At 37.8% G+C, this 24533-nt stretch overlaps 1 protein-coding gene across 3 annotated transcripts in view; it reads left to right on the forward strand.

Moving 5' to 3' along the window:
* LAMP2 (lysosomal associated membrane protein 2) overlaps window positions 1–23028 on the forward strand; it is a gene marked incomplete at its 3' end in the record, with an annotated part of 44373 nt that extends 21345 nt beyond the window's left edge. The window contains exons 7-9 of one of the 3 annotated variants that reach the window (XM_079764699.1): window positions 5500–5563; window positions 6108–6272; window positions 20309–23028. In XM_079764699.1, coding sequence (XP_079620825.1) covers window positions 5500–5563; window positions 6108–6272; window positions 20309–20451 — 372 coding nt within the window. Of the gene's footprint in view, window positions 1–5499; window positions 5564–6107; window positions 6273–8926; window positions 9067–16307 lie in introns of those variants that run through there. The other 2 variants (XM_079764698.1, XM_079764700.1) reach the window with 2 other exon arrangements.
* Window positions 23029–24533: the final 1505 nt, after the last annotated feature.

A 24533-nucleotide genomic window follows, 5' to 3' on the forward strand; every position in this document is an offset into this window, starting at 1 on the left:
AAATTGTCTAGCCCATCCAGTGTGGCTCAGTGTTTGAGTATCGACCTATGAACCAGGAGGTCACTGGTTTGATTCCTGGTCAGGGCATATGCCCAGGTTGTGGGCTTGATCACAATAGGGGGCATGCAGGAGGTAGCTGATCAATGATTCTCTCTCATAATTGATGTTTCTATCTCTCTTCCTCTCTGAAATCAATAAAAATATATTTAAAAAAACAACTGTCTAATCTCTCCATATATAAAAAGTATATATACATATGTATGTATGTGTGTATATACATATATATATATATATATGCACATGTATACTTATAATTATCTATGTATATAAAAGCCTAAGCACCCTTAGGACAGACGACCAAATGACTGGCTGGTAGCAATGATGTGCACTGACCACCAGGGGACAGATGCTCAATGCAGGAGCTGCCCCCTGGTGGTCAGTGCGCTCCCACAGCCAACCTCCCATGGCTGGCCAACCTCCTGTGGTCCCTCCCCCTGGCCGGTGGCCCGATTGGCCTGATCAGGACTGGGCGAGATGGCCCCGATTGGCCCTGGTCGCCAGGCAGACTGAGGGACCCCACCCATGCACAAATTCATGCACTGGGCCGCTAGTGTGTGTGTGTGTGTGTGTGTGTGTGTGTGTGTGTGTGTATATATATATATATATATATATATATATATATATATATATATGATAAAGTAATAGCCATACTATTTTTCTCTATTATTGGTTAGAAAACTCTCATGTTTGTGTACTATAATATTTTAGGCATTTTGGAAGCTATACTGTTTGTAATAGTACCAGTAATAACAGCTACATTTATTGAGTAATTGATATCTATAAGGCTCTGTATAAGTACTTTACATGCATTAATTCATTAAATCAAGACAGTTTATAATGGCAGCATTCAGGTTTTTATTCATATTTGTATCAAGGGCTGAACCTTAAACAGAAAGTTCCAAGTTACACACATTCTCTACTTCTTGCTAGCATAAATGAATCATCAGAAACCTTTATTTTCACCTTCTCCGAAGCAATTATTATCCCCACAATTTTTGGAGGGGGGTGTGTGTATCTAAGGGATGGGAAAATAGTCTTGACGTCTGATATAGAAAAAATTAGTCTGTTACTATTTGTTTTATATCTGAACTTGGTTTATTGAATCTAAAACCTTTTTTTCTCTATGGACTATAATGCCAAGAAATTTAGGATTATATTAGACAATTACAATTTAGAAAGGTTTACAAAAATCTTCCCTTTTCTAACATTCAAATCATTCCTCTGTTATACTACATATATGATCAGTGAATTACTATTAAAACCATTTAGTTACACTTGTCCTTTTCAGTGTGGTAAGAGCAGGCCTCCCTAGACACATCCTCTTTTATTTTTATAAATATATTTCTATTGATTTCAGAGTGAGGAAGGGAGAGGGAGAGAGAGATAGAGATAGAAACATCAATGATGAGAGAGAATTGTTGATTGGTTGCCTCCTGCATGCCCCACACTGGGGATTGAGCCTGAAACTCAGGCATGTGCCCTGATCTGGAATCAAACCATGACCTCCTGGTTCATGGGTCTACACTCAGCCACTGAGCCACACCAGCCAGGTGACACATTATCTTTTAAAGTTGCATGGTGATTATACTATAGTCACTAAGAATGAGGAAATTCATATTTTAGGTTTATTCCCTTTTGAGTGATTGAGTTTGATCTTTCTATATATGGTAAGGTCCTATATATGGTAAAAGGACCATGGTTTCTTCTGACTCTCATGGGAAAATATTTAATAATTACAATATTTAATTTGCCTAGCAGACTATTTTAAAGTGCAATCCAGAATAGTTGTATTTTAACCATGCTACAGGCACTTTGAAAATTCAGGAAACACCTGTAATGTCACTAGAGTTCAGTGGGGCCCATCTCACCTTCATGATAAATGCTTCCAAAGGAGAATTTATTGAATTCCAGTGTATTATTTGCAGGATGCTATGGTGGGATACAAAGAAGGCATATATTCTTAAGGTGCCCACAATTTAGTGGTAAAGATAGAAATGGACAAATAATTATTGTTTCGTGGGAGGCCTTGAATGCCATGCTGAGACTTTTGAACTTGGTTCTGTGGGCAATAGAGTACTGTAGAAGGTACCTACAAAGTGAGATGAGTGTTAGACCAGAGGAAAAGACAAGGTGCTATGGGAGTACAGAGGCTGGAGTGGTTAATTCTGGCTGTTGGTGAGTCAGGAAAGCTTAATGGAATAGATGACATTTGAGCTGGACCTTCAAGGATGGGTCATATTTGTACACAAGGGGAGTGAGTACAAAAGTACAGGTTATTTCTGGATAAAGTAACCCAGTCAAGGGCATGTAGCATGTTTAGTAAAAGATAAATATGGAAGAGTCGTTGGGACAAATTGTGGAGAGCCTTGAATGCTGAGCCAGGACATAGCCTAAACAGAGGAGAGATGTGAGGAGGTGGTCAAGTATTCCTTTATGCTTCCTTCTGAAATTTCTGAGTCTGTCCCCTTGTTTTCATTCCCTACTGCTTTTGCCCTGATTCCAGTTTCCATTACTTCATACCTGGACTATTCAGTCTCCTTAATTAATCCCTCTTCTTCCTCCCCTCCCTCAATGTTCTGCATCAGCTAATCTTCTTGAAGTACATCTCTTCCTCAGAAACCTTCAGTGGTTCTGTTTTGCCAGTAAGATAACATCTAAATTCCTGGCAAGATAGTTCTAGCCTCCCTCCCCAAAACTGTGCAATGTAACCTGCAATCCAGCTTTGTTTCCTTCATTCCCTCTTCGTGAATCTCATGCTTTCCTCACCTTGTTTTCTGTACACAATCCAGTGAGGTAGGAGATAGGTAGTAATCCACACATAGGCTCTGCAGCCAGACTTCCTGGATTCAAATCCCAGCTCACTGACTACTAACCATATAGCCTCTGGGAAAGTTACTTAACATCTCTTCACTTTGATTACCCCATCTCAAAATGGGGTAGTGTAATTATTCAATGAAGCTTCATATGTAAAGTTTTAAGAACAGTGCTTGGCACTTAGGAAGTTCTCAGATGCTAGTATACTTGTGTTTACACTTATTTTTTTAAAATATATTTTTATTGATTTCAAAGAGGAAGGGAGAGGGAGAGATAGAAACATCAATGATGAGACAGAATCACTGATCGGCTGCCTCCTGCATGCCCCTCACTGGGGACTGAGCCCACAACCCGAGCATGTGCCCTTGACCAGAGTCGAACCCGGGACCCTTCAGTCCCCAGACTGACGCTCTATCCACTGAGCCACACCAGCTAGGGCATGATTGCACTTATTTTCTACCTTCACTCATGTTGTTGCCTTCTTGAATACCCTTTTCTGTTTCTTTTCTAATTGAATCCTACCCAATTCAAATGGCCCATCCCTAAGCTTGCATTACTTTTGCTCCTCCCTTAGTTGGAAGTAATTTTTCTCCTTTTTATTTTCATAACTTAATCACTTTCTTTTTGTAATATGGTCATTTATATACAGTATATATATAAATTTAGGTCTGTTAATTGTTTAATATCTGAACTTGGTTTCTTAAACCTAAAACCTTTTTTCTCTATGGAATATATGCTGAATAATTGAGGATTATATCCTATCTAATAAAAAAGTAATATGCAAATTGACCATCACTCCAACACACAAAATGGCCACCCCCATGTGGTCAAAGATGGTTGCCCCCATGTGGACACAAGATGGCCTGTAGGGGAGGGCAGTTAGGGGTGACCAGGCCAGCAGAGGAGGGCAGTTGGAGGCGACCAGGCCTGTAGGGGAGGGCAGTTGGGGGGGACCAGGTCTGCAGGGGAGGGCAGTTGGGGGGGACCAAGCCTGCAGGGGAGGGCAGTTGGGGGGGATCAGGCCTGCAGGGGAGGGCAGTTGGGGCCGACCAGGCCGGCAGGGGAGGGCAGTTAGGGGTGACTAGGCTGGCAAGGGAGGGCAGTTAGGGGTTACCGGGCCAGCAGGAGAGGGCAGTTGGGGGCACCCAGGCTGGCAGGGGAGGGCAATTAGGGGTGACCAGGCCAGCCGGGGAGGGCAGTTATGGGCAATCGGGCCAGCAGGGGAGCAGTTAGGTGTCAATCAGGCTGGCAGGGGAGTGATTAGGGGGTGATCAGGCTGGCAGGCTTAAGTGGTTAGGGGCAATCAGGCAGGCAGGCAGGCGAGTGGTTGGGAGCCAGCAGTCCCGGATTGTGAAAGGGAAGTCAGACATCCCTCAAGGGGTCCCAGATTGGAGAGGGTGCAGGCTGGGCTGAGGGACACCCCCCAGCCCTGTGCATGAATTTCATGCACCAGGCCTCTAGTCTAATTATGTTTTAGAAAGATTTACAAAAAATATTTCCTTTTCTAACATTCAAATCATTCCTCTGCTATAGTACATATATGACCAGTGAATATAATATTAAATTCCAAGACTCACTGGAACATTCCAAGACCCCCAGGGGATGTTTAAAACCACAGATAGTACCACACCCTGTATATACTGTGTTTTCTCCTATACATGCATACTGATGATAAATTTAATTTATAAATTTGCCACAGTAAGAGATTAACAATAAATAATAAAATAGAGCAATTAGAACAATATACTGTAATACAAGTTACGTGAATTTGATTTCTCTCTCTACAAATATCTGGAATTTTCCATTTAAGATTTGTGTACTGTGGTTGACCATGAACAACTAAAATCGTGGAAAGTAAAACTGCAGAAAGCAAAACTGGATAATGGGGGACTACTGTATTTATCTTATCTTCCCTGGCAGATTGCAAACGGGGGGTGGAGGGCACAGGATTCAAATCTGGTTCATTTTGCTAGCTCCCTGGAGCACTTCAATATGTTACCTTGTACATACTAAGCACTGACATAATTGGAATGACTGGCTAATCAGATGAGTGCTTCAAAACAATAATAGCAGAGAAGGAAAGCTTGAGCTTGAGAGGCTGAAAGGCAGAGAGCTCAGTTAGAGGCAATTATGATCCAAGCTAGAGGTGGGGAGGGCTTAGCAAGTGACAGGAGGAATAAAATGGAGGAAATTAATTGTGGAGTGTCTGAGAACCATATACTATATCTCTGGTCCAAAATTTGGAAACAAAATGCAGAGGGAAAGGGTTTCTGTCCTGTTTTGTATTCTCTACTTAGTTACAATTTATTCTAATATTAAATTCCAATACCCACTGAAACATTCCAAGACCCCCAGGGGATTACAGCTCTGCTGAGCACAGCAATTAGACCTGTAGAATACTTTCTGTTGAATAAAGGTCTAATTCATAGTTTTATCTTTTGGGTAATGGTATTAGATTGCTTTTATTCTGTAGAAAGTAACTACCTGTAAAATTATTTGCAGTGTAATATTAGTTCCAGCCTGTATATCTAGTCAGCTGTAATAGAGATGAGCTCTGTAAATTCTCTGATATGAAACAGTCCTTATAATGTGTTGATTAACTGCAAACTCGTTTTTTTTAAATAGAAAAATGAAAACCGATTCTATCTGAAGGAAGTGAATGTCAGCATGTATTTGGTTAATGGCTCTGGTAAGCAAAATATTGGCCTCGGGGTAAAGAGTGTGTGTGACACTGAAGGAATAGAAACCATAATTGTCTTGTTACCAAATAGTGCCTTATCCAATGGGACAGATTTTGTGTGAAAAATCATACTTTGACTACAACTTAAAATCAGTAACTTAGCACTATAGTAGTCTATCTTTTGCAGTATACCATATTTTCAAATCATGGTGGGTAATAGTTAAGGATGTAACTGATTTTTAGACTATAGAAACATCTATAGAAAAAGCAGGGAACAGTGACAGATAATGACTAGAATTAGTGAGTTGATTATATTGTAAGGTACAAAACGTTGAATCATTGTATTGTACACATGAAACTAATATAATATTGTATACCAACTATACTTAAATTTAGAAAAAAGGGGAGATAGGGAACCTAGTGATGGGAAGAATTGCTTTTTTTAGGTAGACCTTGTACCCCAAGCTCTTATACTTCACTGAAAAATCCTGAGGACAGTCTCACTTTTTATGTTAATAGCATAAGAAGTTACTAACATTTTTTTTCTTTAAAGTTTTCAGCATTGCAAATAACAATCTTAGCTACTGGGATGCCCCCCTGGGAAGTTCTTATATGTGCAACAAAGAGCAGACGATTTCAGTGTCTGGAGCATTTCAGATAAATACCTTTTATCTAAGGGTTCAGCCTTTCAATGTGATAGAAGGAAAGTATTCTACAGGTAAGAGTCAAACCAGTTTTATTAATAATTGATAGTCTTATGTTGATTTTTCCTTTGAGTCATGGAAACTTAAGCATTGAACTAGAGAAATATAAACTCCCCTCTCGACTCCATTGTAGAGTTCTCAAAGCCTTGAGCAAGTTGTATCACTCTATATTTGGCTCATCATTTTGCTCAACGTAGATTTTCGTGTGATCTGAAAACCATTTGCAACAAACTTCTTAAAGCTAAAAACTGATAAAAGCTTCACATGAGCTTTACTTAAGGTAGGGACGCTTCCCCCAGGTTTTAGTTTGTGAGAAGGATGGCACTTGGCAGCAGCTTTGAGCATCTGGCATCTGCCTTGGGGCCATCTTCTAGCTGGAAACATTTTCATACTTGAATAAAAGCAGTTTGGTCATATTTTGTTGAGACAAAAGATTATGGTAGCAAAGCCTCAAATATCAGGAACTATGCTTTGGCCAGCCAGAATGATCTGGAGAATTTAAAAAAGCATGTGCCAGTTTGAATGAGCCTTTTTGAAGATCTTCTCAGTCCTTATGATAGTGTTTATCAGATTTTTAATGAAACCTTTGAAAGCGGCTCATTACAGTGTTTATATGAGTATGAAAGATGCATTTGGCATTACAAGATTAAAATTTGCATGAAGGAAAAAGTACATAAAATTCCTTAATTGACTTGACCTTTTAAACCATTTACTTAAAATTGTTGGTTTGTGGTTTGCAGCTCTGCTGAGCACAGCTATCCAGTCATTCACAGCATTTTTAACAATTAATTCCATGGTTTAGAACAGGGGTGGGGAACGTTCAGCCCGTGGGCCGTATAAGGCCCACTAAATCATTTGGTCTGGCCCTGCCAAGGCATTAGGGTGAATTAAATAAATGTTTTACCAAATATAGTAGGCTCATTTTTAAGTTGATAATTTTGTATGGCCCACGGATGTTAATAAATATCCATCTGGCCCTTGGCAGAAAAAAGGTTCCTCACCCCTGGTTTAGAAAGAAATGTAGAAGCTGTGTTTAAAAATCAATATGCTTTGAGCCATTCAGCTACTTTTGCAGTAGTGCTGAATACCTAGCCTGACTTGGTTAGGTCACAGTAAATTGGGTTCTTCACCCTACTACCATTCTTGTGACAAGAGAGGTTAATCACACTTTAAAATTTTTAAAAACATTTATTTTCCCTTTTGTTAGTTTTTCTTTTTTACTTCAATTATTTTGATCCTTTAATAATTTTCTTCTTGAGTCTTTATCTAGCTCCTCTACATTATTACCTTAATTTTAGGTCCAGATTTGTGTTAGAATTTAAAATTATTTGCAGTGTAATATCAGCTCAAGCCTGTATATCTAGTCAGCTGTAATAGAGATGAGCTCTGTAAATTCTCTAATTTGAAACTTTGCTTTTTATGTACATAGAATTTAAAATGTCACCCAAAGGAGTATACAACATTTAATATAAGGGTAGGCAAAATAGGTCTATACTATGAATACACTAAACAGTTTATTCTTGTATTATTATTTTGTATTTTTCCATATGAACAACTTTAATCTGATTTTGCCAATTCCTGTGTTGATAATGAATATATCACCAATTTGTTGGGCTATGCTTTTGACTGTGGGTGCCTATAAATACAATGCACTGGCAATACTTGACTATATAGGAGAAAGAAATAGACTTGTAGTAAGGTAAAAGAGTGTTGATTGGATTTTACTGGATCAGACTACTCCCTAGGAATAGAAAAAATATTCTATGGACTGCCAATCCTGACCAGATTGATAAATGTATGATAAGTGTAATAGACACACTCAAAGTAGTAAGAGGTCCCAGTTTCTTGACTTTTGCAGCCACTAAAATCATGTACTCTAAGTCAGGGATCTGTATACTTTTCTATAAAGGCCCAGACAGTAAATGTTTAAGTTTTGAAGGCCATATGGTCTTTCTCACAACTAGTCAGCTCTGCTATTGTAGCACGAGAACAGCCACAGGCAATAACCAAATGAGTGTGCCTGTATTCCAATAAAACTTTAATTGTAGATACTGAAATTTGAATTTCATGTAATTCTCATGTCTCAAAATATTCTTTTTTGTTTCTTTTAAACTATTTAAAAATGTTTAAAAGCCATTTTTAGCTCTTGGGCCAAATTGGGCCAATGGGCTAGTTTGCTGTTCTCTGTCTAAAGGATTCCAGAGCTAGTCTGGCCATCCTAATCCCATGATTAAACCATCCTGATCTGGTCCCAGTCTCCCAAAAGATATTTACTCTACCACCAAGAGGCTCATCTGGCCATGTAAAATTTATTTAAAATGCTTCATTTTAAATAAAGTAATACTCCTGTTTTGGAAAGGATTTTGCATATAAATAAAGAAACATGTACTCATGTATGCATTTACTCATAAATTTGAATATATATGTATTCATATATATTAATATATGTACAAACATACGAATGAAAGAACAAATGAGTTTTAGGATTTTAATTCTAGAGCAATCTATAATATTCTGTAGCTTTATCTTTAAAATATACCTGTCTTAATTACTTAAAGTTGAACTTGTAAGAGCACTTCTGACTTTTGAATCAACATCTTTTACTTTTGGACATTCTTTTTTTTTTTATTATACTCATTATTTGTTACACACTTTTTCTCACCTACAGCCCAGGAGTGTTCGCTGGATGATGACACCATTCTAATACCAATTATAGTTGGTGCTGGTCTTTCAGGCTTGATTATCGTTATAGTGATTGCTTACCTAATTGGCAGAAGAAAAAGTTATGCTGGATATCAGACGCTGTAACACTAATGCATATGTGATCTCTGTTCCAAAGTAATAAAGCAAGTACAAGTTCCCAACATGCAATACTATTCAATTTAAGGTATATTTACTTTTAGTTCTGATCTTAGAACCAGTGGTATGGGGGGTTTTGTACTTAAATAAATACAAACACCCCAAAACTATAAACTACAAATTGGTCATGTGAATTTGGTTTTCCTAACCAAGGCATTAAATCTGTTGTTTCTACAGCCGAAGGCATGTGCAAAATCACCTGGATTATAGGTTCTATTTTATTGGCTTCAATTAGTGTTTCAGTGTTTTTACTTTAGTCATTCTGACTAGAAATATACAGTTTAGGAAAAACAGGTTTTAAAAAGAGATTTGTTTTCTTGCATGTGATTGAATTGAGACAGTACATTCTACAGTGGATTTGTACTTGCTCCTTTTGCATTTTTTTCTGTGATTTTGTTTGCAGGTTAACTTAGCTGCATTTGACCTAATAGATATGCCAGTAGATTTGAACAGTCTAATATTATGTTCTTAGCAATGACTGCTTTCCTAATGCTTTTTGAATACATTTGTATTTAATGTGCTGTAATGACAAAAGATGCAAAGCTTTTGAAATTTTAGAATAGGTGTTAAGCTTATTGTTTAATCCCTTCTGAAAAAACCCCCTGAATATTTCAATCTTTTAAATTGCAAGATACAAGACTATTCCCGCTGGGCATTTTAATTTTCTAGGTGCTTTAGAGATAATTGCTAGGCAGTGCCAATTTTGGGCCTTTGCCATTTTACCTGTAAATTGGTCTCTACCTGCAGAGCTAAAGTTAATGTAGACTTCTCTTTAGACTTCCAGTATCCTTGATGGTAGTAGTATCTTTTATTCCATTTTTATCTTTTCTTTTCCTTAAAGAAGAAATGCCAGTATGTCCTAGAACCTAGATAAAGAAGGACACTTACACCTATAAAGTAACTTGCACCTAACCCAAAAGTCTCGGTCTTCTCCATTAAAATGTTGTTCTTTTTTTTTAAAGAGTTGTTCTTTGTTTCCAGTTTACAGTGATTGCTACAACATTTACTAATTTGGCTTTCCTATTTAAATGGTTATATGCTAATCAAAACTTATATTATTATTGTTCATTGTGGTAGAATCATTATTAATTCATGTATTTTGTGTTCAGTTTTATCCTCTGGGGAGATGCACCAGTTGTCCATCTACCATGAACCACCTAATGTTTATATGAGAAAGAAAAACATTTCAGCTTCATAGTTAACATATGAAGTGTTTCTTGCTGTTTCTAGGTGTTTTTTATTGGAATGGCTGAGCAAATATTTAGAAATTGTTAATATACAGCCATATACCAAAGGTGCCTGAGTTTTTTTTTTGGGGGGGTAGGAGATTGTATACCCCTGTTCACTGGAAAATGAGATATCTGGGTTCCGAAGTATTATTGATGTTGAATTAATTTGGTAGTATAACTAAAAACACACGCACAAACACACACAAGCAATTGCCTGTTAGCATGTATATATCTATAACTATCTTTCGAGTTATATTGGAGTGCTGAATATTTTTCCCCAATTAAATTTGCTCTCTGTTTAGAGTAGCCTGAAATTCTTACTGGCTTAGAATCAGATTCCTGATCAACCCCTCTCTTAAAGCTACAATGAGCTGCATTGTCAGCGTAAGGCACTTATAAAAGACAAAATATAGATCTGATTTTTAAAAATATTTTTTATTTAAATAGTATGTTAGTGTAAGATTGTTAACCTTAAAAGAATGGATAATGCTTACAAGAACATAGGTCTTAGATGTTTCTAATGAGTCAAAACAAAGCAGCTTTTTTAAAAAAAGAGATTAAAGTGTAAGTGGGTGGCACTGGCTTAATGCTGTTAATGTTTCTAAAAGTTTCTACATTTAATTATATATCTGGTTCATATGAAAATCTCTCATTAACACTGTTTTCTAGAAAATCTGACTTCATTGAATATTTTTGTATCTTACGTGGGCCAGTTTATATATGGTTATTTCCTACAGCCACATGCTCTTTGTACCTTTTGTAGTTTCATTTGCTTTACTGGGTTTACACCTTGATGGTCTAACACTCTAGATGGTTCTGAGTGTTTTTCATGTGTTAGCATTTATATAAAGAAACTGGTCCATGTAAATACTTCTCATGTTTTTCTTTCAAATGTTTAAGCCACTAGTTGATGTATGGTATTTCTCTAGATATTTGCTTGTCCATTTGCTCAACATATTGCTTCTAAAACAAACAATAAAGGTTATTTTATTTCTTAAGGAAATTTGCTCACATTATTTCCCATTGGTTGAAGTCAAGATTTTGTATATCACATAATGGCAATTTCCTCCAAAAGGAAAAACTTTACAAATGCTTAGAAATAGAACTAAATTGTTTCCAAAATGTTCTGTTGTGTTATTACTATCTGGAAGAGTGGTCCAATACATGGGTCTGTACTGATGCTGGGATGGCTACAGTATAAGAATCACCTGGGAAACTTGTTATAAAAATTCAAGTTCCAGGCACCATTCCTAGAGTATTTAATATTTAATTTAGCAGGTCTGGGATAAGGTGTGCGTGCGTGTGTGTGTGCGTGTGTAAGCTCCTCAGCCAGACCTGGTGTGTAGCCAATTGTGGAACCAGCAATCAAGAATATTCATTTAAGCCATAGCTGGTTTGGCACAATGGATGGAGCGTTGGCCTGCAGACTGAAGGGTTCCAGGCTCGATTCTGGTCAAGGGCACCACCTTGGTTACAGGCTTGATTCCCCAGCCCTGGTCAGGGTGTGTGTGGGAGGCAACCAATTGATGTGTCTCTTTCACATCGATTATTCTCTCTGTCTTTCCCCCTTCCTTCCGCTCTCTCTAAAAATCAATGGAAAAAATATCCTTGAGTGAGGATTAACAACAACAACAAAAGAATATTTATTTAATAGTGAAAAGCATCAGAGTATCTTGTGCATTTTTCTCAACTCCTAAAACGAGGCTGATATTTCATACCTATACATAGCAGCTATGCATTGCAGCCATATAATCCAAACTATTGATCTGAACCAAAATAGGATTGTGTGCAATCTCTCACTCTAAAATATTTGAACCTTAGTATATCACACACAAAAATAATTTAGCAATCTGGCTCATAACTTTCCTCTGGATTACCCAGTTAAGCCATGTGACTGCCAGTTAATCATCACAGCCCCCACCTTTGCTATTAGCTTCCATGTCACTTTGGCCAAGCTGTTTAACTTCTGGGGTCTCTTAAAGCTGAGGGCTTTATTTCTCTATTTCTTTTGAGTGGTAGTTTTCCATTTCAGTGAAGATTTGAGTATATTTACCAGTAGAAGGAATCTGATAAGAAGCTCCTTATTATGTATCAAGAACATAACTTTACATACAGTGTAAAATGCACCTTCTTGTTTCTTTTCTTTTTTAGGAGGAATTCTTATAAGACACACATATTTTTTAAGATGATAGCATTTCATCTCTGTTTAGGTAGATAATGTTAAATTGGCTTGGGCTCATCTCTCTCCCACCCGCTTCCTTATCTATTACCTTGGTAGCTAACTTTCTGCATCAAAATTGCCATATTTTGTTTTTGAAATTAGTATAGACATATTTGGGTGATACTCAATAGCTTGAGGTATCTTTTCAGATTCATGTGATATAGTTCAGTTTGGTTATACGTCTAAAAGATATGTAATAAAAAAAGATGTCACATAAGAATGTAATTCCTAACACTGACTTTTACAAAGAGAAATTTGACACAATTGATTTTAAGAGGAGTTTTTGTTTTATATTTTTTAATAAATGTATATCTCAAAAAATGTGTATCTCAGGTTTCCAACTCACACTGAATATTATTTTTGAAGGATTTCTGAACAGAAATTTGAAGATAACAGGTTTTTTTAATCTACAAGAAACTTTGTTGAAATTTCAATGCCCATGAATAGTTTATCTTTAAAAATCTTCACTGCTTCTCTGACTATTAAACTCTTCCAAAAATACACTTTTCCTTTCTCCCAAAATATTTTCAGTACCGTCTCAAGTGTACATTAGGCAAATAGATCAGTTCAAAATGACTTATAGAGTGCTCGCTTCGCCAGCACATATATTAAAATAGGAACAAAATGACTTATAAAATGAGATTTTCTTTTCTTCAGGATGTGATCCTATTAAAATTCCTGTTTTACCAAAATATCTTCCCATTACTTAAAGAATCCTTAAAGGTTGGATGCACAAAATCATTATTTATTATAAATTAATACTTCACATGCTAATTGAGAGCATTTTAAATAAGTAACAGCATCTAGAAAGATCTTTGTAAGAGTGGAATTGCCTTTTTTATCTACTTTGGGAATATGTCTTACATGAAAGCTTTATTAGCACTATTTATGAAAACTGTTTCAGTACTAGGTCAAATACCCAATTTGGGAAAGATGACTATGAATCAATTGCCAGAATTAGAAATTAATCTACTAATGAATTTTTTAAAAACCCAAGTTATATTAAATTCAAGGCATAATACTATAAGGTGTATGTTACCTAATGGTTTATTTGCTGGGTGCTAATTTGGGAAATTGAAGGGGAGGAACTAACTGGGTGCTCTTAACAAACACCATGTATTTACAAGTCACATCTAGCAACCTCAGCTATCTGGATTTTTAACAGGACCAAGAAGCAGGTAAAAAAGATCATTGAGCTGGTAGCCACAGTTGATGTCATAAAGTCCATAAACTCCAGGACTGCATCTTGTTCCCAGTTATTGCCCCAGAGGCTAGCGTGGCACATTTCTTAAATACAAGCACAATCAGAATTACCTTGCAGCCTGTTCATTCTTATTTTTGACACAAATTCTAATAAGTTTAATTAGCTGATTTGTACATCCCTGGTAGATTGCCAGCTAGGAGGAGATCTAGGGCATTAAGAGTCAAGGAAATGGAAAAATAGTAAGAAGTGGTGATTCAACATCCTAGCCTTCTTCCCTTTTTGCAAACGTATCTCTATCTGAACCACTTGTTCCTTCTTCTTCTCCAGTCTCAGTAAGTTTTCTTTTCCTGGTCAATGCTTCTGGAATCCCATTTCTTCTACCTCTTAGGAAACCTTGTACTATTCAGCATCTCCAACCTGTCAGATACTAATGGCCCTTTCCCTCATCCTATAAACACCTTGAAGATAATCTTTCTTGACCTTGTATCCCCCTTATAATGACCTCCCCACTGTCCTTTCTGTTATTCTAAACTTCTTGAAAGGAGTATTGTGTGTTCCCCATCCCAAGTTCTTGATCTTCTACCAGTCATTCCTTGTTCACTCTTAAACCTGCAGCAATTTGACTTATAGCCCTCACCTTCCATATTGCTAGATCCAATTGCAATTTCTGAGACTTCTCTAATATTTTACACTATTCTCCCACACTACCTGAAACTGTTTCCTTCTTTGACTTCTGTGGCACTATTTTCTACCTGCCTTTTCTACTTCTTTTTCCTGCTCCTTGATCCCTCAAATAGTGGTATTCCCAAGGGCTTTGCCTCTGGTCCTCTTTTTACTACTTTCTGTCACTGAAAAATATCTTTGTGGTTTAACTACCACTTAGGTTCATCAACCACTTGACTCGGACACAGGTATTTTAAACTCAGCAGATCTAACACTGAACATCCCCATCTTGCACATATCCCTCTCTACCCTCCCCCATACACAAAATTTAAAAAATTAAACAGCCCCCACACACAAATAACTACAAACAAACCTGAAATGCATATATTCTTCCTCCTGTATTCCCTATCATCATGAACTAGCAATGGCATCTACATAGTCACTCAAGCTGTGTGGAATTGAAATCCATTCAAATTATCTCCTCCTATCACATCTCTGACATCCATTTGGTCAGTTCTGCCTTCTAATCGGATCTCTAGCCTGTCCCTTATGCATTTCCACTTCGTTAACCCAGTTCAGGACCATATTATTGGACATCTGAACTCTAGCAATAGAGGTGCTTTCTAACTTAATAGTACCAGTCTTCCATCTGCCACAACTTCCTGACTAAAATCCTGCTGCACTTTTTTTTTTTTTTTTTTGGCTGTCAGATAAAGCCCAAACTACGAGAGCATACAATGCCTTTGTGAGCTGGTCCTAGTACCCCTTTCCTGCTGCTTTTCCAGCCAAGAGTACCTCTTGATATGATGTTCTAGCTATGCCAACCTTTTTGCGTTTCTCCTGAAGTGCCATGTTTTCATACTTTCCTTATTTTTGTCTGTGCTGTTCCCTGTATCTGGAGTGCCTTTTCCCCATTACCTGCAGAGTTAATTTCTACTCTTCTTTTTAAAATTTATCTTTATTGTTGAAAGTATTACAGATGTCCCTCTTTCCCGCCCCCCCCCCATTGATCCCCTCTACCCATCCCCTGCCCCAGACCTTCACTCCCCTATTGTCTGTGTCCATGGGTTATGCATACAAGTTCTTTGGGTAATCTCTCCCCACCCACCCACCCACCCACCCAACCCTGCCTTCCATCTGAGACTCATCAGCCTGTTCCATACTTCTATGTCTCTGGATCTATTTTGTCCATCATCTTATTTAAAAACACAGTGTTACTTCTTTTTAAAGTATGTCTTGTGTAACAAGGCTGAGTTGAGCATGCTTTTGAACACTTCCATGACACTTTGTGTGTTGCCTGCCTCTATTACAGCCCATTTTTAAATTATAATCACTGATTTTTTTGTCTGATTCTCACACTGGACTGATCATCTTGAGACAGACAGTTATACCACCAGGGCTAGTTTGGATTTTTCCCTACTATTAAATGACTCCAGATTGCTATGCAGTGAGTTCTTGGGTCTGCATAGTATAGTTGTTCACTTGGTTCATTTCATTAATACTTCACAACCTGCAGTGTTCCACTGTGCTTCAACATCATAACAGTTTGCCTCTAAAGGCTCACAGCATGAACATCAAGGAAAGGCTAATTATATTTATCCATTATCTTCTGTTTAAGAAATCTGGGAAGTATGTGATCGTCTTATATAACTTTCATCCAAAATGACTGCATTTTGGGGGTGCTTAAAAATGTGTGATTTTGTTATTTGGAAAATCACTTTTGTGGGACATCTTATTTGCTGGTAATGAATGCCAATGACTTGTTACTTTGGTGTAAACAAATATGTGTTGAGAAGTGCTGTCATTTTAACTTAAAATTTACAGATTTGAAGTTCTGTCACTTTCTGTCTCAATTTCCTTTCTCCACATCTAGCTCAAGACTGCAGTGCAGATGAAGACAACTTCCTTGTGCCCATAGCAGTGGGAGCAGCATTGGCAGGAGTACTTATTCTAATGTTGCTGATTTACTTAATTGGTCTCAAGCACCATCACACTGGATATGAGCAGTTTTAGAACCTGCAATCTGATTGATTATATAAAAATACATGCACATAAGATTTTCTTGCCTCTTAATTTGGAAACACTTTGCTCCTTAAAATTAATTATTAAATCAGTGCTAGCATTTTGAGATAAATCTTTATAAATAAAAAACTGTTATGTTTGATCAGCTTAAAATAAAAAATGTTTTTGCTGGTCCTGAATATAAACTTGTTAAAAAGAACATTGGTGTGCAATGTTTTAAGATCTGTCTTAAGCTTTGGCCAAATTTTGATCCTAAAATGCCTTAAACTTGTTAACATGGTCATTATAAGAATAAAATATGTAGCTGTCTGTTAATAGAATTAATAAGTACTATTTCACTACTAGTATTCTGTTTCAATGTATAAGAACTATTCTGATTTAAAGTCATCACAGTGTCTTTGCATACAGTTCATTAAATATTGATGTGGCATGAATGTCCATCAGATATACTCAAACTTGCTTTTCAGTTGAATGTCCTCAGGGCCATCAGCATTTTTTAGGTTATGTGACTTTTTGTTGATTTCTTTGAGTCCAAGTTACAGATGAAGTCAGTTTCTCAGGCTTGTGACTTTTACCTTCTAGGTAAATAATAGAACCAAAAGGTCACAACAGGTAAATAATAGAACCAAAAGGTCACAACTTAACCTGGCCTGAGAATTAGTTTTTTTTTTAATGTTTCCTTTTCCTCAATAGACACTGAAAAGATTCAAGCATATTTAACCACTTGCCTTTTTTTTCTTGTTATTCTTGTCTTTGGATGCCTGATTAGCATTGAAAGATAGAAATATTCTATGAACTAATTGGGACAGATTGTGTTGTGTTTCTGTACCTCATTTTGTTGATCTCTAGAGCATTAAAATCTATTTAGTGTTGTCATCAGACTGGTACTTATGAAATGTAAGCTAACAGCAATCTTAGAAGGGATGCAGTGAAGCATAGCAACTAGGCTCTTGCTTCTTCATGATTGCCCCTGGGGCACAGAGCATAGATGGAGGGTAGAGAGAAACTGTTGGCATTATTAAAATGCTTCAATAGGGGCTAGATAACCCGCCCCTATTGAAGCATATTCCTTGTTATAAGTGCAGCACAGATATTGAATGTAAAAACAAGAAGGACTCTTAATCAATAGACTTGAGAAGACTGTCACGTTGAAATTATTATTTTATTCATTCTATGTGTATATTGGTTTGTTCAGAATTTCTGTAACTCACTGATTACAGTATTTTGGTGCCCAGCTATCAGTCTCTGAAGGCTTTCATTACGTAACATACAGGAAATCCTTTCAACAAAGGCTACCGTAATTACTTAAAACTCATATACTCAGAACCTTAGCAACTGTTTTTCTTTTTTTATGAATGACAAAAGTACAAGAGGAGGAAAAGATAAACTTAGAGGAAAATGCAAGTTATTTAATCATAAATCATACCAAATATCACATTTTATTAATTGCATTAGACTTATACTGGAAAGGACCTTAAAGATTATTTACTCTAACCCTATAATTTTACAGAAAGGGAAGTAACTTCAATGAAGTTACATATCTAGTGGTCAACAAAACCTTTATTAGGATTTTGATAAAAATTGTCCCAGTAAAATGTAGTCACTGAATAGTAAAACTAGTTTAAACTTGAAATTATATGATCAGAATGGGGCACTTTGAACTTCTGTACTACTTTCAATAAATAACACAGGATCTCAACTTCTTTTAAGTATTTTTAAAGCAGTGATTATTTGCTTTTTCAATAATAATAATATACTGGAACACTCCTATTTTGATCTCTATTTGCTACTTCAAAACCTAAACCTCCTTGGACGGGATCTCAAACATGGGAGGAAAACAGAAGGGGACGAACATTTGTTGATCACCTGATGTATATCAGATGCTTTAGAAATGCAATTATATTTAATCCTCTAATACCTTATAATAGGTTTTATTATCCCCCTTTTACAGATGAGAAAAGTGAGGCCAAGTTTAAATAACTTGACCAAGGTCCTTTATTTAGTAATTGATGGAGTCAAGGTTCAAACTCAGTTCTGTCTGAATCCAGAGCTCAAAATCTATGTGGCACACACTGCCTTCTGGGTGGTCCAGTGGAATGAACTGAAATGTATAGGATTCTTCTGTTATTCTTCCAGGCCACTGCTCAGCTAAAAATAACTGTATATAATCCTGTAATTACCTATTGCCTGTGTGAAAAAGTTTATACTGCATTTTTTTAAAATCATAAGTCCTTTTCAATTTAAATTTTATTATTCATACAGAGTTCTTATTTATATTTCAACTAGAGGCCTGGTGCACAGATTCATGCACCGGTGGGGTCACTCGGCCTAAATCCCGGTGGGGATTGGGCTAAAACTGGCTCTCTGACATCCCCCGAGGGGTCCCAGATTGCAAGAGAGTGCAAGCCAGGCCAAGGGACCCCACAGGTGCACAATCAGGGCTGGGGAGGGACCATGTCTGGCCCGTCTCGCCCAGTCCCGATTGGTCGGACCCCAGCAGCAAGCTAACCTACTGGTCAGAGTGTCTGCCCTTTGGTGGTCAGTGCATGTCATAGTGACCGGTCGAACGGTCAAATGGTCGGACACTTAGCATATTAGGCTTTTATTGTATAGGACTAGAGGCCCAGTGTATGAAATTCGGTCCCTAGGCCTGGCCAGCGACCGAAGTGCGAGCATCTGTCATGGAAGGGCAGGTCCCAGCTGACCTCTGGGCCCTGGGCAGCACCTGGGTTCCCGGGCCCTCGTGTGCCCCCCTCCACCTGAGTCACGGCGCCTGAACCCCCACCCGGAGATGCAGTGAGCATGGCCCGATGCTGCAGGCTGGGGCACAGCGTAGGCCTCTGGGCTGCCCAGTGGTGCCTCACAGAAGCCAGGGGGGCAAGCGTGCTCTCTCCTGGCCGCCCTCGCAGACCATTTCCTGTGCCAACCCATGGGGAGCCCAACTGGCCCATGCAGTCCCGGTGGCTGCAGCCTGGCTCACCCGGAAGAGGCCATGTGGGTGTGGGGCAGGCTCCTTACAGGTGCCCTGGCACCTGAGCATGGAGCTTCCCCAGTGCACAAGCCCTGGCATCCCAGGGGAGGGTAGCAGGGGGAGTGGGAGCGAGCTCAGCAGACACCCCGCATCTCGCCATCTGCAGGGCCATCGATCTGGGCTGGGTCCTCCCTTCCCCCGCCACTGATCACCATCTGTGAGGTGATTGGGGGTGGTTGGGCCCTGGCTCACACCTGCCTTGGCCTGGCGCCACCCGCTCACCTGCTCCACCATCCCACCAGGGTCCGGCTCTCATCGGGAGCCCATCAGGCCAGCAGCGCCTCCACTGCTGCCCACTGCCAGCACTGTGTCGCTGATGCCTGCCATGTTCCGTGCGGCCCCCTGGTGGTCAGTGCACGTCATAGCGAGCGGTTGAACTCCCGGTCGAGGGGACAATTTGCGTATTAGGCTTTTATTATATAGGATGATAGTTGTGGCAAGGAGAAAAGGAGTGGGGAAATACTCAGGCAGTGGTCTTAAGTGTAGATGATAGTTCTTTAACCCAGTGCATTGCACAATTAAACATCAAGTCTCCCCATGTTAGGAAAACACAATTCTGTGTTTTGGACCTTCCCCCTTCTTTTCTTAATTTCTCCTTTGTGTACTGAGACATTTGGTGTGATCTGAGATGAACTGATGAGAGATATAAGGGGATCAGATGCTTAGAAATCTTTGGGTGGATATAGAGAAAATAGAGAATCGGGGTAATGCTCTAAAAGACTAACCTACATACACTTTCAAAATGCTTCTTATTTGCTTGTTTCTGCTTAATTGCATTCCTTACTAATTTCTGTTTCTTGCTTTCTGTCCTTTTCTAACAGCTGAAGAATGTTCTGCGGACTCTGACCTCAACTTTCTTATTCCTGTTGCAGTGGGTGTGGCCTTGGGCTTCCTTATAATTGTTGTCTTTATCTCTTATATGATTGGAAGAAGGAAAAGTCGTACTGGATATCAGTCTGTGTAGCCAATTAAATTTAGTGCAATTGATTGTTTGAGATATGCAGACTAACCTCAGTGAATTGCTAGCTAACTTGGGCATGAGTAGCACTTATTTAAGAAAAAAAAGTTTTAAGACCAATTTTCTTTGTTTTTCTATTTTTCCTTCCTTTGTTAAAGTATAATTGAAAGAAAAATTGTGGCTTAGAATATGTTTTTTTAGTAAGAAATAATTTTAAGCCTCTGGATCTAATTATGAGAGCATGTCTACTGAACTATAATTTTATATGTTGCAGTTACTTGTATTTTGCTACTTTGACATTATTTGCAGAATCAAAGCTGTTAGAGAATTTAACTTGCTTCAGGAAATAAATTCAAGAAAATAATAAATTCGTTTTCGTGGGAGGCAAACATAAAATTTGGTTCATAATAAGACTTTCTTTCCCAACCTCCTGATGAGGATTATTTAAATCTGTGTTTTTCTGCTAGTTAATAAAGGAAGGAAAGAAATGGCTTCACAAAACTGTGTTTAATAGCAAAAGCCTGGCTCTTTTCTTCACTGTTAGTGGCTACTATATTTTAATGGGGATGCCTTTTTTTAATTTTCCTTTGGAGTTTAGACTATACTGATTATACAGACTTGACATTTATGCCAAAGGATGAAGTAAGATCTTCGGCTTTTTTTTTTTTTAAGGTGTTGATATAGAGTGGGTTATGGTTTTTTTTAGGGTTATGATTTAGAATGTTTTTTTCCTTTAGAGCCTTAACTTGTTCAGAAAGTTAATCCATCCTTCGATAAAAACAAACGTCTGTACTTTGTGTGCCTCCTGTACTCTCCCATTCCCTATGTGAATAAGTTCTAATGGGTATTTTTAATGTATTTCTTTCTTTCTTCTCAAAGCAGCAAGTGCTAACTCTAGAGGCTAGTGGGCCCTGACGTGTCATCAGTTAGATGGCTGCCTAGCCAAAGCTGGACTGGGATTATTCTGTATATTTTTTTATCTTGATATAGATTTATATCCTGGAAGAGACCTCTAGCTTTTGGGGTAAGATTCTAGAGACTACTCATCCCAGTATCTGTTTGATTGGCAAGGCTGTTGAATTGCCCTTTGATTTACAAGCACTGTGTTGTATTTCTCTAGAGCCCAAGTAGCTGCTTTGCACACCTGTGACTAGTATAAGGCAGATGCTTATTTTATCAAGCTATTTTTTTCTATATATAACTAAAAACAAAGGTTTCCAAAGATCTGCCTTCACTTCAAAAATGTTCCATGGAATAATTAAGCTTAAACCTCAAGTTAGTTTGTTATTAAAACCAAGGATCAAGTCCCCATCTACTCTCAGCGCAATGCAGATGCTCGCCACTGTATTGTTGCCATTAACTGATGCCAGAACTCTGCCCAAAACTGGAACTATAACATATTTTTTAAAAAAAGAAAATTCATCAACATCTTTCTTTACTATTTTACCTATATGTGCATCTCAAAAGCATATTTCCAAACTGGAGTAGAAAGTCAGATTGCTCAATCACTTCTCCCTTCGAACATTCTAGTTCTGACTTGCAGAGTCAAGCTCTCCCCTATTTGCTAAGTATATCAAGAATGTTTTCTTGCCCTAGCCAGTTTGGCTCAGTGGATAGAGCATCAGCCTGCAGACCAGAGGGTCCCGGGTTCGATTCCAGTCAAGGGCATGCACCTTGGTTGCAGGCTCCTCCCCGGCCCGGGCCCTGGTACAGGAGGCAACCAATCAATGCGTTTCTCTCACATCGAGGTTTCTCTCTGTCTTTCCCTCTCTCTTCCACTCTCCCTAAAAATCAATGGAAAAATATCCTCGGGTGAGGATTAACAAAAAAGAATGTTCTCTTTTCAAATGTTCTGTAAAAACAATTGCTTGTTTGTTATTTGGCCAAAATGATGGCACCATAAAGAACAGTAGCTTCATTTCAATAAAACATTTTTGAGATAATTATCTAGAAGCCAGGTTATTTAAATCAGATTGTGACCTTGGTAAGTATAGGAATTGGAAATTCAAATACATTCAAAATTATAGGTTTGTTTAAAAGTGTTCTACTTTTTGGGTAGGGAACTAATATCACTATTTCTTCATTAAGTTTCATGGCTTTATTTTAGATAATTACCAAATGTGTGTTTAATCTTGTTTGAGAATTAAGTTTAAAATACAAAATATCAATAGAGGATTAAAGCAAACACTGCTTCAACTCCAATAAAATACAGGAAGCCCCAAATCTATGATATGAATGTTCAATTAGCTTTGCTTATTGAGTTAATTTTTATATCAGTACAATAGTACATCAGACAGTAGGACTTTGAGCTCATGAATAAAAAGAATTGTTTTTCACCTAAGCTTCTTTGGAAGAACTGATGCTTGCAGCTAACTAAAGTTTTGGATATATCAATTTAAGGAACTAATTAATACCTGCAAAATAAAGCATACTGTGGTACTCCTGTTTGATCTGATATGTGTGATTTTTATAATCAATGGATTATAAAATAATAAAGATCATACAATCCATATCACTGTGGATAACTTCATTTTTATTCATATACTCGGCCATAAGAGCTTGGATTGATTTGTGTGATCTAAGTTCCTCAAATTCTAGTCTCTTGAATTGTCAATAGGAATCATATGATCTCATAGGTCTGCAAATTAACTAAGTGCCATCATTAAGAAGGCATTAGAACCTTTAGTTCAGATACCTCAAGTATGAGGGCCTGTCTGATCATGAATATTCCTAGAAAACATTCTGAATCAAATCTGGGTCTGACAAATGTAATAGCTTCTATATAAATGTACTTTTAGCGTGTATCTATCTGCATTGATGAACTGTACGCATTGTTGAAGTTCATGCCATCCTGAGCAAGATACTGGTAGACCTCAGTGATGTGGCCAGGCAAAGGAAGAGCTGTTCATTTTCTGAAAATGTCTTCAAATTCCTTACAACATAGTCTAATGCTCAAGTGTTATATAATTGGATTAAATGGCAACACACTCCATTTTAAATAAGGGACACTTTTGGTGGCAAAAAGAATTAAACATTGGCTCTCTCTATAGTTTCTGAGTAATAGGGTTTTGTATTCTGATTGTTAGACACTTACTGGCTTTTAATTAAGAAAAAAATAATGGCCTTACCTTGCTTTGTGGGACTGGGGAGGAGGATCTCAATAGAACCTGTCTTTATTGTCTCAGCTAATTCACTAAATATACTTCACAAGTCCATGCATCTCTCAGGTCCTCTGAAGAACCACTTTAAGATTACTGATAGCAAGAAGAGTGGTTCGGTGGGTCAAAAGTGGGATTACAGTTGTTTGTATGGAAAATAATAAATAATAATACAAGAATAAACTCTTGTGTTTTATGTACTTACATACTTTTGCCCCCACCCTGTATATTGCTGTGAGGGTTACCATGTATCTGAAAAGTCAATTTGGTGGTTTGTCTTAAGTTCAATGCGTACACTCTGAATGCTAGAACTACCTTTAAAACTCTAGAGAAATGTTCTACTTTCTCTTTACTTTTACTATCTGTATTTTTTTTTAATCCTTACCTGAGGATATGTGTTTTATTGATTTTAGTCAGAGAGGAAGGGAGAGAGAGGAGAGAAACATAGATGTGAGAAACATTGATTGGTTGTCTCCCATATTCATTCCAACCGGGCATCGAACCCGCAACCTTTTGGTGTACCTGATGACATTTCAACCAACTGAGCCACCAGGCCAGTGTTCTTTGCTTTTACTATTTGTATTTTAATGACAGTGTCAATTTCAGTCCATATGTTTTAAGACCTATGCATAATGAACAGAAGAAATCTTGGTAAGCAATGCATTTTTAGTAGGAAAAAGCAGCTATAGTTTTACTGAGCAGTTACAGTGCTGTGCACTTTACACATATTATTTCACTTAATCCTCACAGCAACTCTGAGGTTGGGCAGTATCATTCCAAGTTTACAGATAAAGTAACTGAGGCTTGAGTTGGGTTACTTAACCAAAGTTGCACAGGGACTAAGTGACAATACTGCCATTTGAGCCCAGCTCTGCCTGCCTTCAAAAACCATGCTCTTAACCACTCTGCATCCTGGTTTCTAAGAAACAA

Source organism: Cnephaeus nilssonii, assembly GCF_951640355.1.
Source record: "Cnephaeus nilssonii genome assembly, chromosome: X".
Lineage (NCBI taxonomy): Eukaryota > Metazoa > Chordata > Mammalia > Chiroptera > Vespertilionidae > Cnephaeus > Cnephaeus nilssonii.